Source organism: Corvus moneduloides, chromosome 6 (assembly GCF_009650955.1).
Source record: "Corvus moneduloides isolate bCorMon1 chromosome 6, bCorMon1.pri, whole genome shotgun sequence".
In the NCBI taxonomy this organism is placed as follows: domain Eukaryota; kingdom Metazoa; phylum Chordata; class Aves; order Passeriformes; family Corvidae; genus Corvus; species Corvus moneduloides.
In genome coordinates this window covers 10,469,412-10,487,243 of record NC_045481.1, presented here as the reverse complement: position 1 = coordinate 10,487,243, position 17,832 = coordinate 10,469,412, and the positions used below count along the sequence as shown (strand labels likewise).

Sequence of the window (17,832 nt, the reverse complement as noted above, 5' to 3'; positions counted from 1 at the left end):
TTCATCCCAAAAAGTCCAGACAGGTGTCACAGCTCATATTCATAGTTGGGAGCTGCAGCAACACATTGCAATTGTCCTCCCATCAACCAAGAGGATGATAAGAAATACTCTATCTGCTGTAGATTCAGGGATGCCACAGGTCTTAGACGAACACTGTTCCTGATTTGGCTCTGGACCAGGGGCTTCTGTTTGACTCATCTCTTTTACAGTGTGGTGTTCAGTGAACCACACTGGAGTTAGGACAGTGGGGAGTTACAGTAACGGTAATAGATTCTTTTTTGTATGAATAAGTTTCATTTTTCAGTGATACACTTTTCAGTGTTTTTCACATCAAAATGTTTTGCTGCCTTTGAAAGGTTGAGGGTAGAAAAACTTCTTGGCTTAGTACATGGTTTATGTGGTTTTTCATTATTACTTAAGTGTTTAGTAAATTATTTGTGCTAGTATCTTTCTTGCCCAAATGAATGCTTGTGTTCATAACCATTTTCAAGAAAATGTTGATGGGTACATTAATCTCTCCTTGTTTGAACCCAGAACAGTTCTCTGAACAGTGCTCAGCGTAATTCAGTTTTGACACAGATGGACTCTCCAGGAGCTCAGACCAATAATCATGATGCCTAATTTATTTGTTCTTTTAACTCTGACTTTCTGGCTCTCAATATACATAAATATGCACATTTGTACATGCATAAACTTCAAGTATCTCTAGAACAGGAGGACGAGAAGGCCAGTATATGCTAAATACCTGTTAGGCTAACTGTGCAAATCACCGGTTTTCATGAAACTGGAAACCTCTCTTCCCACAGAATGCTGAAGTCCAAAGTCACAGAAATGCTTTTAGATAGTCTTTGAAAAACTCTAAAAGTTGTCTTCTTACCTTAACTTCAGTCAGCAAAACTTTGCATACTAACCCTGTGAATTACTTTGGAAAAGATACTGCAGCATAGGCAATTGATTATTTAAATGAGACTTGTTGATTCATTAAACTTCCCATATGCTTCTGAAAAGTAAATAGAAATCAGTGACCTGTGTCAGATGGGATCAGATGAAAATGATTGCAGTGTTTCCTTCTTCACTGATACTGGGGATAGGTTCATAGTCACTGTGGGCAGGTGGATCATAATTCTTGGTTAAGTGTTAGCATGCAGAACCATTCTGTAATTACTGGAGTGCTGCAGTGTACCCAGTATCACAGGAGTCTGTTTATCAGAGAAGCAGTCATAGGTTGTGCTTGGTTTCTTAATGGCCATTAAAGCAGTTGAAAAATAATTAGAAGTTTTTATCTCTTTGGTTTTGGACTTTAAAGTAGCAGTAATGGTCTTCAGTTCTTACCTCTCTTTAGTTCCTGCCCTTCCCAATTTGGCTTCTTGATAGTTCAGTTGTGTTGTCTCTGTGGGTATCTCACATAAAAGGTGTAAAGCTCAAACCCCAAGCTCTCTATTTGTAACTTCTTCCAGTTTTACTGTGGACAAAAAATGCTGAAAGTGCTTATAAACATTAATATGGAGAAATAAAGCCTGCTTATCTGTGAAATAAAAAACCTCCTTTGGTCCAAAACCTTAGAAAATATCTGTAATTATGTGTTACCCCTGAAGTGCAAGTAGGTATTCCAGCCAACCAATCTCGTAATTTTGGGTCCACCATCCATGAAATGCTTCTCCTCTGAACCACTGTGTTCTGAGTCTCTTTTGTCTTACAGTATTGTGCCTAATACAGCAGCTCCCCAAACAATGTAGAGAGTTCTCTCTTGTGCAGGCCTAATGTTGGCAAGCAAATAGCAGCAAATTTGGTCCTTTCTTGCACCTTTCCCTTTACTGTATTTATAGTAAAACTGAAACAGTAGTAGAATATCTGTCCAAATACTCTCTTTCATTGAGCTGCTTCACAGTGGAGGAACCTCAGTGTTGCACACATTCCAGGAAAATCAAATAGCAGGATTTTATTTCTGGCACATAACGCTAGAATTGAATGACACTGCTGTAGCTGAATTGCATGGCTTCTACTTTATTTGAACTTCCATATCCTTGAGTGGCTTTCAGTTTCTAAAATAAAGCGATTTTTGATGTTTCAGGTATTTAAAGATAATTGTTGCAGGAGAGAACTACTTGCCCTTCAAATATACTGCAGAAATGAAAACAAGGGCTGTAAGGAACAGCTGTCTTTGGGTCAATTACTGGTAAGTTAATCTAACAGTCATAAGCTTTCTTTTGAGTTGAAGAATGAGAAAAAAATTCTTACAAATTAAAATCCCAGTCAATTTTTTAACTTGTTCACACTGGTGGTTATTTGATTTATAAATGTTACGATAGATTTAAATTGTTTTGAAACTCAGCTTTTTGATAAACTGTAAGGAATTGTAAAAATCATGTGATTGGCACTAAAGCTTGGAGATGTAAATGGATGAACCTAATGAGAACTGGAGGGAGAAATAAAGTAGTGAAGAATCTTAATGTGTACTTGTCAAATGTGAGAAATTTGATTTCTATTTTGGTGTGGTTTTATTTTTATTTATCTTAATCCTCTCATGTAAGTGGTGTTTATGCGTGAAATTAAACCTTTGGCTTCTCCAGAGTTGTGCAAAATGACCTGTAGCTGTTTTGGTGAAGGCATGAGATAGCAGTAATTCAGTAATTTACAGTTGTATGGTATGGCTGCACAGCAGTTTGCACTCAAAGCAACATCTATGTTTATGTGGAATAATATACCTTGAAAAAGAATGCTTACTGTTTGTTTAAATAGCCTGTGTGGAATTTTGTGCTGTGTTAGAATGCTTTTAGTGTAGCTCATGTACATCTGTAATACAGTGAAATCAGCTGTCCAGGTCAAGGGACTGTACAGTCAGAAATGTATTCCTGAGTAGATTTGTTAGTGTTTGCTCCTGTGTGATGCAGTTCACAAAATAACTTCGCTTACTTTGGTTCTGAACTTATTTAATGTTGGATGTCTTCAAAGGATGGAGGATATGTACGCAACTTAATTGGATTGACCTTTTTTTTTTCTTTTATCTTTCAGATGCATTTGAAAACTGATTGTCAGTTTGAGGAACTCCCATGTCCTCGTGCTGATTGCAAAGAAAAAATACTGAGAAAGGATTTGCCAGACCATGTAGAGAAGACCTGTAAATACCGGGAGGCAACCTGTAAATACTGTAAAAGCCAAGTCCCAATGATTATGTTGCAGGTGCAGTATTTTCTTGTGTATATACATCAAGATTCCCTATATTAATGTGGAAAAATAACTCTTCCTGTCCTTTTCCATAGCTGCTGAAAGAGCTTTGGCCTCTCAGCCAGAATTAATAATTCAGAAAACAAAGTAGGCTGACCTTCAAAACACATCTTTTTCCTGTGAAAAAATTTGTATTTAATAGGCAATATTTTCTTTATTCTGATGTTCAGATACTGCATTTAAAAAAGTTCAGATCCACTGCATAGTATTGATACTGAAGTTAATTTTGCTATGCTTTTTAGATTTTTACAATTTAGGTAATAAATGCAACTACCATAATAACATTCAGATGTTTTGCAGGAAAAAGCAAAAGCTTTTTTTTTTTTTTTTTTTTTTTTAACATCTTCTATGTGATTCTTCTTGGGTACTGTGTGATCTGTTTTGAGAGGAGGGGAAGAATGTAAAACCAATTGTGTCTTGCTATAACCAGCAATGGTACATGAGAGGCCTAAGATGAGTTACTGCTGTTCTTGGCATCAGAGTAGCTTGTCTGATAGGCAGCATATTGAGGGTTAGAATTATGGAGCAGAGGTTTACTTTACACATAGAATTGTAACTTGACTGTGTTTGGGTTATTTCACATTGAAAGGTATTATGCTGAATCTGTCTTGCTATAATTTTATCTCCTTTTTTTTAAACTCTGTCTACATAGTTTCCGTAGTTCGATGGTCTTGGATCTCACACCTTCTTGGTATAGTAAGAGTGATGAGAATTTCATTTTCATTTGTGTTCTTGTGTGTTGTTTGTTAGGTGAGGTCTGACAACGATGAGAAGTGTTCTTTGCTTGGAGACGTTGTTACAAAAAGGCATAGGGAGAACCTCACCAAGTTCTGGTTTAGATTTGGCTCTCAGTTATTTGAGTGCACACTAGCAGGGGCTGGTAGTTGAATAATTGTGCCTTACCTAGAACGATGAGACATGAAAATACACAGAAAAAATTTCCGCCCTGTATTTATTCTTGTACATTCTGATACAGAGGTGAAAGTGTATTTGGGTAGATTATGGATGCTGTTCTCCCAGAATTATCATTAGGCTGGGGATTGGCATGAGGCAAAAAGTGATACCAGAAAATGTGTGGTGTCTTAACAGACAGAATCAGTGAGCATTAAATATGTTCTGCAAACTGGATTGGCTGATATTTTTGGGGTTTTTTGCCTAGATTTTTAAAAGTTCAGTGGTTGTAGAAATGCAGATGGGCTTATTTGTTGTGGCCTGATTAAAATGTTACCTCACTACACCTTAGTAATAAGAATCAGAAGCTTAATGAAATATTTGAATCTTAGAACCACAGAATTTCATTTGGTTTGGGAGGGACCTTAAAGATCATCTCATTCCACCCTTCCTGCTGTGGGCAGGGACACCTTCTACTCAACCAGGTTGTTCAAAGCCACATCCAGCATGGCCTTGGATGCTTCCAGGAATAAAGCATTCACAATTTCTCTGGAAAATCTGTTCTAGTGCCTCACCATCCTCACAGTCTAGAACTTCCTAATATCTCACTTAAACCTGCCCTCTTTCAGCTTAAAGCCCTTTCCCCTTGTCCTGTCTCTACATGCCCTTGCAAAAAGTCCCTCTCCGGCTTTCCCTAGGCCCCTTTAGGTACTATAAGGTTTCTTTTGACTTCTCATTTGAGTTTTGCCACCCCGTTGACAGAACTGGGTTTTTAGAGATGAACTTGAGTTCATCTCTTAAGTTCTGTAGCCTAGAATTTTCTCTAATGAAATAGTGACTGAAGCTGGCCTCAGTGACTTGAACTGAAAATGGAGATAGAGGGAGCAGACTGAGAAAAAAGGTATGCAAATGGAAACAAAAAATTTTACTGGAGAACATGTGGTTCACATCTTCATAGAATCCCGTGGCCTGTGGGGTAGGAAATCCCCGTTGTTGGAGGCAGACTCCAACAAGTTAACAACGTTAGTTGAACATTTTTTTAGATTGCATTTGTCTTGCCTGCATGCTCACCCAGTGACTTAGCCTCTTAATGTCTTTTGTTCAAACCATCTAAAAATTCAGGGTTTCTTTTTGTCACAAACCTACCTCTTCCCTCCTGTACCTCCTGACAGATGAAGATGGTACATTGTTAAAATGGAAACTGGTAGTCTGAAATGCTTCTGGATTACTGTATTTTTTGGTGTATAATCCACAAAGCCACATGGGAGTGCTTGTCCTGTGAAATTGATGTTTAGGCAGCAGTAGCATGACATGGATCTGGAAGGACAGCATTTCTTGGTGCCTGGGCCCCTCCCTGGAACCCTGGCCACAAACCAGACCCTGCCAGGGCAGTCTGGGCTCTGCCCAGTGGTCTGAAATACAGCTGAGCTGACTGGGACAGCCACTGGGAAGACCCCAGACACTGTCCCTTGCTCCCTGTCGCTGCATGGAGCCAGACTTGTTCCTAATGTGGCACTGGATTTTCTGGAAGCCATGTTAACATCCTGCCTTGCCCTCATCTGTGCTGGGAGCCCTACATGTGGTATCACCTGTGGTTTGTACTGGATTTGGCGTTTGGCTTTATGTGCTCAACTGGGTGAATTTTGATTGGGAGGAAGAGAGTTCTGCTATTGAACTGGGATTACTCTGGTATATCCTGAAGTCATTGGAAAGGCTTGCCTTGGCTTCAGTGGGTGGACACTGGGATGTGGAGTGAGGAGGAAAGAATGCTGAGAAGTTGCATGATGCCTTTTTATCATGAACCAAGACTCAGTATCACAGCCTTTTTCCAATGGTTTGGGTAGGTTAGAGAGCAGAGGGAATTAAAATTAGGGAATGAATATTAGAAGGGAATACTTTTCTGAGTTTGTAGTTGATAAATAAGGAAGTGTGTGGGCCATTAGGCTCCTAAAACCACGTGGTTGTGTATGTCTCCCTTCAACACGATCCCAGGTGTGTTCATGATGAGGGGTCCAGGTCCAGCTCTTCACTATGGGCAGGAGTGGTGCTTTGGGACTCTGCTTATCAGAAGAGCATCACTGTCACCCTTACAGGCTGCTCTGAGGAGAGTGGTTGGCATGGCTCCTGGCTGGGTACCCTGGTGGGCACAGACTGAAGGTAGCTCAGGAGCTGTCCCAGCTCTCTGGTGAAGAGCAGTTGGGGTTCCCTGGTTCCTGTCACTGGGACTGTCTCTGTGTGCCACGCCAAGTGAGCAAGTGTGAATGGGGAGCATGCCAGGGTGGATGGGTCAGGACAGCACCTGCTTCAAAAGGAGGAGATAAAATTTCAAGTAGTGGCTAATTTACGCCAGAATTCTGACCAAGGCCTTTCACATCTAGGAGATCAGATCTCCTTTATGTCTTGGTTTTGTTTCAAAAACCTGGTTACTAAGCAAAAAGGACATGCTGTTTGTTCTTCCTTTTCTAACAGGCTTACAGATCCAGAGCTTTGTTTCCTTTGCTTTGCTTAAGTACCGGAAATGAAGCAGTGTGTTTCAGGTTGAATGGGACATGTCACTTGACGAGAAACACATTTTTCATTTTGTTGAGAAAACTGAGAGGAAATGTAAATTCAGTTATCTTGGGCCTGACTTCCTTCCCTCACTGGGGTGATAGGGTTTGACAGCTATGCTGAGATACCTGTCGTCTGCGTTCAGGTTAAAATCCCTGCCCAGCATCCTGATGTGCAACAGTGAGACTTAGTATCAGATAGCTGGGCATCAAAACTAGAAAAGAACTGGAAGGGAATATCTGTACATAGGAAAGAGAATCTCTGGGAGTGGGCAGTGTACATTTCTGAAGAACTTTTCCAAGCACTATATACCTTACTAGAAAGGACGTCTGCACTGGTTCTGCTTGCTCTTAAAGATGCCCAGTTTTGTGAGTAACTGTTGGGGAAGGAAACTTGACTTTTTTTGACTTTTACTACTGTTTCATTGTTTGAAGTAAAACCAATAAAATGCTGAGCAAATAGATTTGCTTTGCATGGGAAAACACAAGGAAACCCTTCCTCAGAATATCAACACCTCCATCAAAAGTATAAACTCATGTTTGAGCAATTGCAGTTCTGTAACTGCACGATTGGGAATAACATTGAAAAAATCTTGTGTGATTTTTAGTTATTGTAGGATGCTTTTCTTTGCAGGTAAGTCCTCTCTTAATTAAAGAGTAAGATCTGATTTGTGGTTTGTTTGCTTTTTTTCCTCTGTAGAAACATGAAGATACAGACTGCCCATGTGTCATGGTTTCATGTCCTCATAAATGTAGTGTTAAAACACTCATGAGGAGCGAGGTAAGAAGTCAATACCCAGTGTTGTGCTGAAAAATTAAATAATGTCTTTAGTAAGATCTCGCAAGAATTTTGCCAGAAGCCATTTCCTTGTTAAAATGTGAGATCTAAGGAAAAGCTTTTTCTACCACGCAGTTAAGTGTGATAACACTCAAATATTTTTAATGATTTCTTGAAAAACTATTTTAAAAGAAACAGTTTCTTAATTTTGAGTCATTATTACACTTGGCTTGTCCAAGATTAGCGCATGTCCTTCCTGCTTTCATTTTTACTAGCTCTCCCCCTGCCCTTCCCTCATTTCAGCACCACAGAACAGCATCTTGGGGTAGTTAGCTTATATTGAAATAAAAATACACAATTAAAATTCAGTGCACATTGACAAGAGTTAGTAAAGCCTACAAAAATCATATAGACGTGTAATTTCATGGAAAAACTTAAATTACGATTAAATCTGTTAAATTTGGGGGAAAAAATAGTAACTGATACTTAGAGAAATTGTGTAAGATAAAGGTTGAGTACAACACTCCAACAGCAGATGAACGAATGCATAAAAATTTCTCTTAATGTATAGAAGCTTCCAGTAATATGTAGATGAAAAAAAATTAAAGCCTGGCTTTGAAGAGATCCATGTTCTTGTACGTGAAAAGATAAAAGTAGCATCTGTCAAAATCGAGGTACCTAATTTTTCCCTAAAAGGAGAACTTACTTACCAAGGATAGAGAAGATCTTACTGAAGTCTTCATCACTCAGTAAGCCACTTTTAAGGAAAGTGAAGTTTCTGATCTGAGGATGAGCTTTTCTCTTTCCTCTGCTACTTATGTCCCAAGTTGGATTTGTACCATTTTTCAGTTGCACTTATAAATTATTAATCATGGCAGAGTGCACAAGGCACATAAGGCTCCTGCCAAAGTTCAATGCAGTCTTTTCCTCCAAGATAATGAAATACAAAATATATGATAGATACTGTATTTATTAAGAGAACTTGAGCTGTTAAGAGAAAATATGTATTCTGGCCAACCCTGCCAGTGCTTACTTCAGAGATTCGATCCTGGTTCTGGAGCACTTTTTCTTATTCTTACATCCTGACTTCAGCAGTTACTTTTAGAAGAGGTGTGTCTGAGTGCTTGTAAGAACTGAACCATTAAAGCCTGGATTGTTACACACGCAGTCAGAATTGGGTTTGAAACCATGGGTAGAAACAGAACTTTAAACAGCCCTTTGCCCTGCATCATCTGTTGCTGTATGTTGCTTAATTTTTTTTCTAATACTGTGAAAATGTATATATTACTTGGTTGCATGGTTAGGGACAATAAGTCTAATGCAGAAAATGGGAAAATGCCTGCCTAACAGTTTGAGAAAATTCTGTACTGTACAAGTGGATATCTTACTGTAGAACAAAAGGCAATTTTCATGTTTAATTCATAACTCTTTGGCAGACTTCTGGTTTCTAGGAGTTGAAAAACATGGCATTCTTGTAAAACCTGTTAGATCACATGTCCCTTTCTTACTTGTTCTTATTTTTTTCTCAACTACATGTCTTTTGAAATGATACTGTGGATTTCTACAGGTAGTGTTTAGAACACAGTAGTTGTGAATCAGAGATGACTGACTGATGGCATCTCAGTGTATGTGATTTTAAAGACACTCTTGTCTGTTCCAGAGCTACACATTCAAAGCAGTGTTGATTCACCACTTCTTTCCAGGGAGGTGGATGAGCTGAGTCATGTGGGGCTTAGGGTGTGGGAATTTCAAATGAAATTCTGAAACCCAAAAGAGTGATGCCAGCTGAGGAGCCAGGCTCTAGCTCCTGTCTGCTTTGTGGGAAATACAAACTGCAGACCCTGTTTTCGAAAAGAGTGTTTGTTGCGCTGTCCTTTCCAAAAATGTCTCTCTGCTCCAACTTTTAGGCAGTTTGCATCCAGCTGCTGCCATCTGTGCTGCTGCTGTCCATATATATGTATATGCTTCTGTGAATTGGTTTATTTTTAAATGAAAAATGATCTGTGCTCGTAGTAATCCAAGATATTGGACTAAATCTCAATCTGTGAAAAATGCAGGCATTTTGCTAATCAGTTTTAATCCCGTGTACTGCATTTTTTTTAAAGTTACTTAACTGTACCTATTCTAAAACTTTTGTCTGTTTCATGCAGTACTTGTTTAGTCTTTTTTGTGTAATGTTAAATTTAGGCACGGAGAACTGCATGTTTTGTTTTGAAAAGTTGGTTCTTCATGAAATTAGGATTAGAAAAAAATGTACTTTGCTACAGTGAAACTGATCTTAAGACTTGCTCAGAGCACCAGTAAAAAAAAAAATCACTTTTTGCAAAAAGACTAGTCATTCACTGAAGTCAAGTGAAATCAAATAATTGTAGAGTATGTTCTTTCTGTTTGTTTTGGGTTTTTTTTAATTGGGTTGCCTATTGAAATAGTCTTTGGTAGAAGTTTCACTGTATATTAAATGTATCACACTGTATACTGTATTGGCATGTGCGTGTGGTTTACATATGTGTATATACAGAATTTGCACTTGAGATCAGACTGGAGAAAATATACACATGTGTGTTGTATGTTCTGCAAATGGCACACAATACAAACCTGATAATCTCTGCCCTTTATGTTTTGAGCATTATCATGCAAAAGTCTTTTTGCCAAAACTCACATTTTTTTCCTATTGCAGTTGAATGCACATTTGTCAGAATGTATTAATGCCCCAAGTACCTGTAGTTTTAAGCGTTATGGCTGCACTTTTCAGGTCAGTATATAACAATTATACTTCCCAATTGCTGAAAGTCTGCAAATAGAACCTAATTCTTTGACATGAAAGTTCTGGACTTCTGTAGTTTTGGTTAAGAAAATCATCCAGTTGCACCAAGTGATTTATACAGGAGATGTTTGATTTTGCATTTTAAAAATAAAACATGGAAAGCCCACACATTCCTGCAGTGGTTTGGGAGTTCAGTTATTAGATACATCTTGTTGAAATAGGAATATGACACATTTGAAGAACTTGTTAACTTAGGATAAGAGGAAAGTCTCTTTGGTTCTTAAGAAGATAGACGAGTAACTTCAGTTATTTCTATGAAAGCATTTTCCTGAACTAAGTATGTTTATATTTTCTCTCATTTGTGTGTCTTAATATTTCTAATTGAGGCTAAACATAGGTTAGCACACTTAAAACGTGTATTTCTATGTGCATTTATATGTCCATGTGCACACAGGTGTATAATCAAAGCATGAAATTTATATTAAAAAATAAAGTTTTCAATTTTAATCCTGGCAATCCCTGCAATATTTAAAAAAATAAAAAAAGTCAAACCTCAAAGTTTCGTTTTAGTAGTATTATTCCAGTCTCTTTCAATATTCTGCTTCCCCTACCATATATCCTGGGGAATTTGGATGCTTATATAATGAAAATACTAGTCAGGACATTTCAGAAACCGCTGACAGGAAAAAATGGCGTTTATCTGATAGAATGATTCATTTGTTAGCCCATGGCTATTTAAAGAGACAAGGACTGTAAGGAGCAACACTTCTCAATAGATGATGTCCTGCAGGTATTTCCAGGTTCTTAAATAATGAGCATTCATCTTTTTAAGTGTTAACAGTAATGCTCTTAGTGCTAGAACTGATCAATGCTGTAACCCTGCCCACTGTTATGTCGTACGTATTGCCATTCATTTTATGTATGTATATGTGTGCATATATGTACATATATCCACATATATATTTTTAGTATTTTATATAGAGTACATACCTTGAGGATCATTGAAACCCTTTCAGTTGCTTTGCAGCATATCTACCATCAAAGCTAATATTCTCTGCATTGCAAAGCACTTACTGCAGTAGGTGCAATGCAACACGATACAAATCAAGTAAGTAACGTGGTCTGCATCTTATGTACTCTGTATATAATCTATGTGTGTTCTGTAAACTCTTTATATAGTGGTTACTTGTAACAGCACTTATAGGTTGTGCAGAGGCAGCATATCACAGAACAATCATGGTAACATCTTAAAGGTGACAAAATAAGCATTGTAATAACTGTGTAGTTTATAAAGCTGGCAGTTTCCAGTGATCATAAATTTATCTTTAAATATTTGTCTTTAATATTCAGCTGAAGAAAAATACAGTGCTTATGAAGCTGTTCATGAAATAGAACAGAAGTTTTAAATTACAGTTAGTGGAATTGGAAGTTCTAGATTTTACATGACTCAAAGGTTTTATTGTGCTTTGTTTAGTTCAAAGCTACACAAAAGGCTCTAAAATACAATTCATTTTGTAAATCTTGTTCGTCTTTATTGTTTCTGAGTTATCAAGCACACTGGATGGAGATACATGGCAGTTGTATAAAACACTTGCTATATTAAATGTATTTCTGATTTTTGTAAATTCCCAAGTAGATTTCCCTTCTCTCTACAGTTCTGCAACATGCACCTGTGAACCAAAATATGTAGTGTTGGTTCGATGTCTTTATATACTCTTTCTTTGTAGGTTTAAAAGAAGTGGAATTGGCTAAAATGTATAAATTCTTTGTTGTCACAGGGAACAAACCAACAAATTAAAGCACATGAAGCCAGCTCAGCAGTGCAGCATGTTAACTTATTGAAAGAGTGGAGCAATGCTCTAGAAAATAAGGTATATCTTCTACTCACTTCTAATTTTCATTGACTTCTTTAAATCATCTAAAAGTACTGGAAGAAGCGCTTTTTTCTTGTTTCACAGCTGTTCAACATTACAGCTAAAGCCCTAGTAGACTTCAAAAGCTATCAAGCCATTTAGCATATCTTTGTACCTTTGTTACAGAATAAAATGCTGTGAGAAACTTGGCTTCGCAACTCCATGGACAATTTTCCTCATTGATAACTTAATTAAAACACTTTTTTCACCTAGATAAACAGTCCAGGATTGTATTTCCTTTCTGAGCTGCCTTCTTACAGAACAGAGAGTGTAGAAAGCCATGGCAGCACTATGAGCTGTATCTTTGCTACCTCATCGTTTTTCCTGACATAACTTTAGAAATGTGTAATAAACTGGTTATATATTTCATTTATTTTTGCTCTTGCTCTCCAAACTTAAAGACCTGCACAGGTTAATTAAATTAAAGATACTGTAACTCATGGGTATGATGATGTCTGCTTTAGTGCTAGACCAGAGTGAAGTTCATGTTGCAGTGCTTCCTTGGGACTCCAGGTTTTTAATTGTTTGGGATTTGGGAGATGCTGGGAGTTGTACCAGCTATGATCTTGTGAATAAATTTGAATGACTTAACCACCTGTTCTGAAAATAAAATTCAAGGCTTTGATTTAAAAATACAAAACTTCAGAACAAATGACTGTTTTCTTAAATTTTTTTGAAAAAGTCTTACATAGACATCAAAATAATGTTTCTGTATTTTTAGGGGAAAGAAGATCCCAGAATTACCAGACTATTTTACGAATGCAGGCAGAAGAGTCAGGAGCCCCTTCAGACTTTACTCAAATGAGTTTATAAGTAGCAATTCCAGTGTAAGTCCAGTGGCACTTAGGGATAGGACTTCTGTCATCTCAGAGCAGACCACAAGGTAGAGTTTAGCCAACTCTGTCTAGAAAGCATGGTCCCTTCTTGGCCTGCAGAGATCTCGTGTGCCTGGGTCTCCAGCAAGGTCCTGCAGCTGCAGGAGGTGTAGTTTTAAAGCAGACAGTAACTGGAACAGTGTAATACGTTTTTTGCCCCCAGCATGTTTGTTCCTGACCTACTTGGTTTTGAATTTGAAGCCCCTTAAGGACTTCCTTAAGGAAGCCATTGAACCTGGGAGAGGTCTAGTACAGGCTTTTTTTAGATAGAATTTTTCTACATGTGTAGGTAGGTCTTAGTTTGACAATCCATAACATTACTTCAGTTTGCTTTTGCATGTGAAACTTCGTCAGTGTAGGAACTTTACATTTTTCAGTTTTGAAAGATACAGATTCATATCCTTAGTTCATTTTTCATTAGTCTGATTAAAACTACACAATTTATTTTACATCGTAGGAAAAAACCCACGTTCCCTGTGACTTCCAGAACAGATCATGTTCTGCCTTTTGTCAGTGTCCTGAGAGGTGCTCTGTCATTTAAAAAATGCCCAGCGGTTCTATGTTTGTCTCCTACAGACCTTAGAGACTCTACACTTTACTACTGTTTTATGTTCAACTTTTGTTTCAACTTTCATTTAGGACATAACTGCTTATCATTGTATGTCCATTTTTTTTTCTTTTTACTTCCTGCTTTGTAGGCTTCTTCCTATTCATAATAAAGAGTTGAATCACTGGAAATCCCAAGCCTGTGCCAAGTTACCAGAATAGCTAACTGCATGTCATATGTCAGTGACTTTATTCTAGGGAAGGGTAACAAAATGATTTGTAACTTTATTGCTGTGCTCTTCTTTGAGGAAAAAATTAATGAATGTGCTGTAGAACAGCAGTGCAAGGTCAACTTGGCTGATGGGTATCTCAGAAATCTTAGCCCTGCTGAAGTCAGGGGAAGTCTTCTCAGTTTGTGTAGGGTCAAGATTTCATTTGGGGTTCTCTCTGTGATACGTCTGGAGGGGAAAGGAGAAGTTGCCTTCTCCCAGTCACCACATTCTTTAACAGTGCATGTGGAGTAGGCAAACTGAAAGTCTTCAGAGCTGCAGAGCTAAGTTAGGAGTTTGGTATTGAATGGTGCTGGTGGCACAGAGTAGTAAGAGGTCAGATGTAAAATCTTGAACCAAAACTTTGTGGGGCGAATTAAAATTCAGTGCTTTTTGCACTCTGTGATGGGATAGAATTGCAGACTGAACTCCCACAGTTCTGTAATGTTGGAAATAATCAGTTGAATGTAGTTTTGTGGCTGCATCACGTTCTTAATGAAAACAGGTATAAATTGTTTTTTCTTTTTTAATACAAGACTTAAATATGGGACCTGTTTGAGTAGTTTCTTGTGGCATAAGGTTTTTTCCATTCTTCTTTAGTAAGCAACAGCTTAATTTGCAAAATTGCTGAATAAGAGCATGCTTTTTCATAGGAATATTTCAAATATGTCAGTGAAGTAAAGCAAGCTGATGCAGTTTGTAATTAGATGCTGTGTTTCCTTTACCCTTACTAAAACTGAAGTTCTGAAGACATGCTGAAACTATAGTTGGAAAACTATTTAGTGTTAAATTTTTTTTTTTTAATTCACAAATCACAAAAACTACAATTGCTGACTTAGCAATGACAGTTCTGTATGATTAGGGACTGCAGGACATGATTTTACTTTTCTTGTATTCTGTAAAACTGTGTGGAAAATCTTGGTACAAGACAGGCCCACATTTTATAACTTGTACAAAAATGGAAATGTAATGCTTAGTGACCCAGAGCGTAACTGCCTTGTGATTGGGAGGCCTGGGGAGGAGACAGTGAGAAAAGGGAAATGTAAAGATCACAATTAACTAAAGAACTCTGATTCATTAAGGAAATGGAGGATGCAAAAAAATGAAGTGTCTACCCAGCAGATCTTAAATATCTGGGAGGCAGAGGTACTGGTTTAAATGTAAGCTTGTTCTTGAAAATTTTTTCTAGTACCTAGGCATGCATTCCTTCAGCCTCAGTATTGCTTCTCTCTCTGCTCTGACAAACTTAGCTTTGTCTCATTTCTGTTGAGCTGCTTTTGCCAGTATTTCTATGTATAAAGTGCAGAACCAACCTATGTGTGTATATGCACATGTACTGTACTATACTGAAAAGTAGATACCCACACATATATTATGGCATCTCTGTGTTTTTGGGCCCCTGTCTAATGAACTTGCTGAATGCCTGTGGACTTTGACAGTCCTTTGTCTAGTTTAGGCTGGTTCAGAGGTTTGAGATTAATTACCTTTTCAAACAGGCTAGATTCTGCTAGGAATGCAGTGACACATAAGGGATTTGGTGATGGTGTCTGATTAGAGGGGAGTTAAGGGGATGGAATTCTGCAGTGGCACCCACATCAGAGGTGAAGATGGCTTAACCTCAAACTCGCACCTGTAACAGAGCCCAGGGAGTAGGGGTTTTTTGACAACATGAAACATCTAAGTAATTGGTCTTGATGTGAAACATTTACCAAGATTCTTCTGGGCCTGAAATGGTGCTGCTTCATATCTGTATAAAGATCTATCTGTGGAATAGTCAGGGCAAGTCCAAACATCATTTTGTGCCAAGTGTGTGTTTTCTGCATTTTTGCTGCTGAATAATCTTGCCTGGGGGATAACTAGATTTGTCAAAAAAGCAATGCACCACCACCAAGCAGCCCCCTTCTCCAAACCGCATTAATGAACAAGCACTAAGAAGTGTGACAGAAAATATTTACTGTATTACTTTCATCCCAAAGGAGATATATAATATGATATTCTTTTAACAAGGCTCATGTTTTAAAAACAGAATGAGTCACTAAATGAATAAATTCATAAAATGTCAGTACAGAGAGATAATATAATTCACAGCCTGTAGCTCTTTGGTCTTTTCTACCAGTAGGCACCATTGGATTGTCCTTCAAATGCATGGATTCCTTCTGTATTCACTCATTTTCAAGAGTTTTCATCACCATCACATTCTTTTAAGTCAAGTCAATCCCATGCAGATGTTTTTCCTTAAATTTGCTATAGATCAGGATAGATCTATAATGGAGTAGGTGAAGAAGATTGGTGTTCCCTGATCCAACCAGCTCTGCTTGTCTCTGGTGTCCCTTCTGTGCAGGGCTCAAGTTCTTAACACCAATCTAGAGTGAATTAGGTTGTTTCTTCCAAACTCCAAGCAACTCCCAAGTCAGTTGGTGGAAACCAGGAAATCAAGCCATTAAACAACAAGTGAATAAAGAAAATGTTACATTTAGGCACAAGTTCTTTGCTGGTTTTGTGTCCCAGTCCACTTTCTTAAGCCAAAGTTGTACCAATGCCATTGGAAGTGCTAAAGTAGTTGTCAGAAGGTTGGGGTTTTTTTATTTATTTATTTGCAAGACATGGAGAGAGATTTTATTAGGATCTTATCCCTTTCATGTGTTTAAGATAGTTTAAAACTAACAAAGTTATAGGTATTTTGATAAACTTTGGCAGGAGTAATTGTAGAATTTTTTCCAGGTGGCCTTGCTCCAGAATGAAAGTTTGGAAAAGAACAAGAGTATACAAACTTTACATAATCAGATTTGTAGCTTTGAAATAGAAATTGAAAGACAGAAGGAAATGCTGCGGAATAATGAATCTAAAATACTTCATTTACAGGTAAGAAATTTAGAATCTCCCCATTAAAGCAGAAATGGTAGTAGCTTCTGTTCTGTGCCTTTACACTTGTGAAGTGAGGTGGTCTAATTGAAAAGGGGGGGAGAGATTTTACATTATTAGAGAGCCCTTCTGATTTTTTTTTTTTTTCTGGTTTGTTGTGTTTAAGGGGGTAAGATACTTTACTAAAACACGGCAATTGCCTAGCCTATATTAAAACAAACAAAAAACTGTTTAAAAAGGGAAAAGATTGAAAACAAAATAGATACCTTATATGAAGAATAATCATAATTTTTTTTACTTAAAAAAATACTTAAGGCAGTACTGTCACACTGAAGGGTAAGATTAGCACCTTAAAATTTTCAAGTATTATGTATATTTCTTTTCTGCTTGCTGGTATTTAAAAAAAAGTACGAATCCTGAGTGAGATCAGTCTGGTGTGGATTTAATTCAAACATAGCATAATGCATTTGAATACTTTTTAAAAATCCACATTTCTCTTGTCCTTCTGAGGAAAATGTATCTAGTTATTCCTTTGCTCATAGGTCTGAGTTTCATGTTCTCTATTTCGAATGATCTGGCCACAAGGCAGCATCAAACTAGAAATCCTCTGGATGCTCTGGCATGGTGGTTAGCCCAGGCTGAAATTCCTTGCTCTGTATTCAGAGCTGATTTGGAACGTGGGTGCTGGGAATTTGTATTAGCTTGCATGTTACTAACTACAATTAGGGAAACCTCAGGAGATATTTAGGAAGCAATTGTGGAGGTATCATTTACACATTAATGTAGTATGTCTGCTGCTAGAATATCAGATACCTGTTGTAGCATCCACCTTAACGGAACGTAAATAAAATTATCTTTTTCACTTTCTGTTCACTTCATATATAAACTGCAAATGTTGATACTCAAGAAAGATAAAAGTATCCAAACCAGAGTGTGGCTAAAATTCAGAGGGTGGCACATTCAGGAGCTCAGAGCCTGGAGATCCTTGATGATGGTTTATAAGGAAACCTTCAAGTTTGGCAGCTGCAACCTTTTTCCTTATAGCAGTAATTTCTTTCCATGACCTGCCCATGTAGTGACCAGCTTAGCCTGCCTTAGTCATTGTTGCTTGTCTGATGATAGTCTGGGATATGGCTGCCTGCTTGCAGTATTGTGTTCTG

At 37.7% G+C, this 17,832-nt stretch overlaps 1 protein-coding gene across 13 annotated transcripts in view; it reads left to right on the top strand.

The window, feature by feature from the left end:
• The window catches only part of TRAF3 (TNF receptor associated factor 3), a 70,026-nt gene that overhangs the window by 39,214 nt on the left and 12,980 nt on the right, over nucleotides 1–17,832 (top strand). For 9 of the 13 annotated variants that reach the window (XM_032111223.1, XM_032111221.1, XM_032111222.1 and 6 more), the window contains 6 exons: nucleotides 2,072–2,176; nucleotides 3,013–3,180; nucleotides 7,366–7,446; nucleotides 10,121–10,195; nucleotides 11,986–12,078; nucleotides 16,532–16,672. In XM_032111223.1, coding sequence (XP_031967114.1) covers nucleotides 2,072–2,176; nucleotides 3,013–3,180; nucleotides 7,366–7,446; nucleotides 10,121–10,195; nucleotides 11,986–12,078; nucleotides 16,532–16,672 — 663 coding nt within the window. The remainder of the gene's footprint in view (nucleotides 1–2,071; nucleotides 2,177–3,012; nucleotides 3,181–7,365; nucleotides 7,447–10,120; nucleotides 10,196–11,985; nucleotides 12,079–16,531; nucleotides 16,673–17,832) is intronic. The other 4 variants (XM_032111224.1, XM_032111225.1, XM_032111226.1 and 1 more) reach the window with 4 other exon arrangements.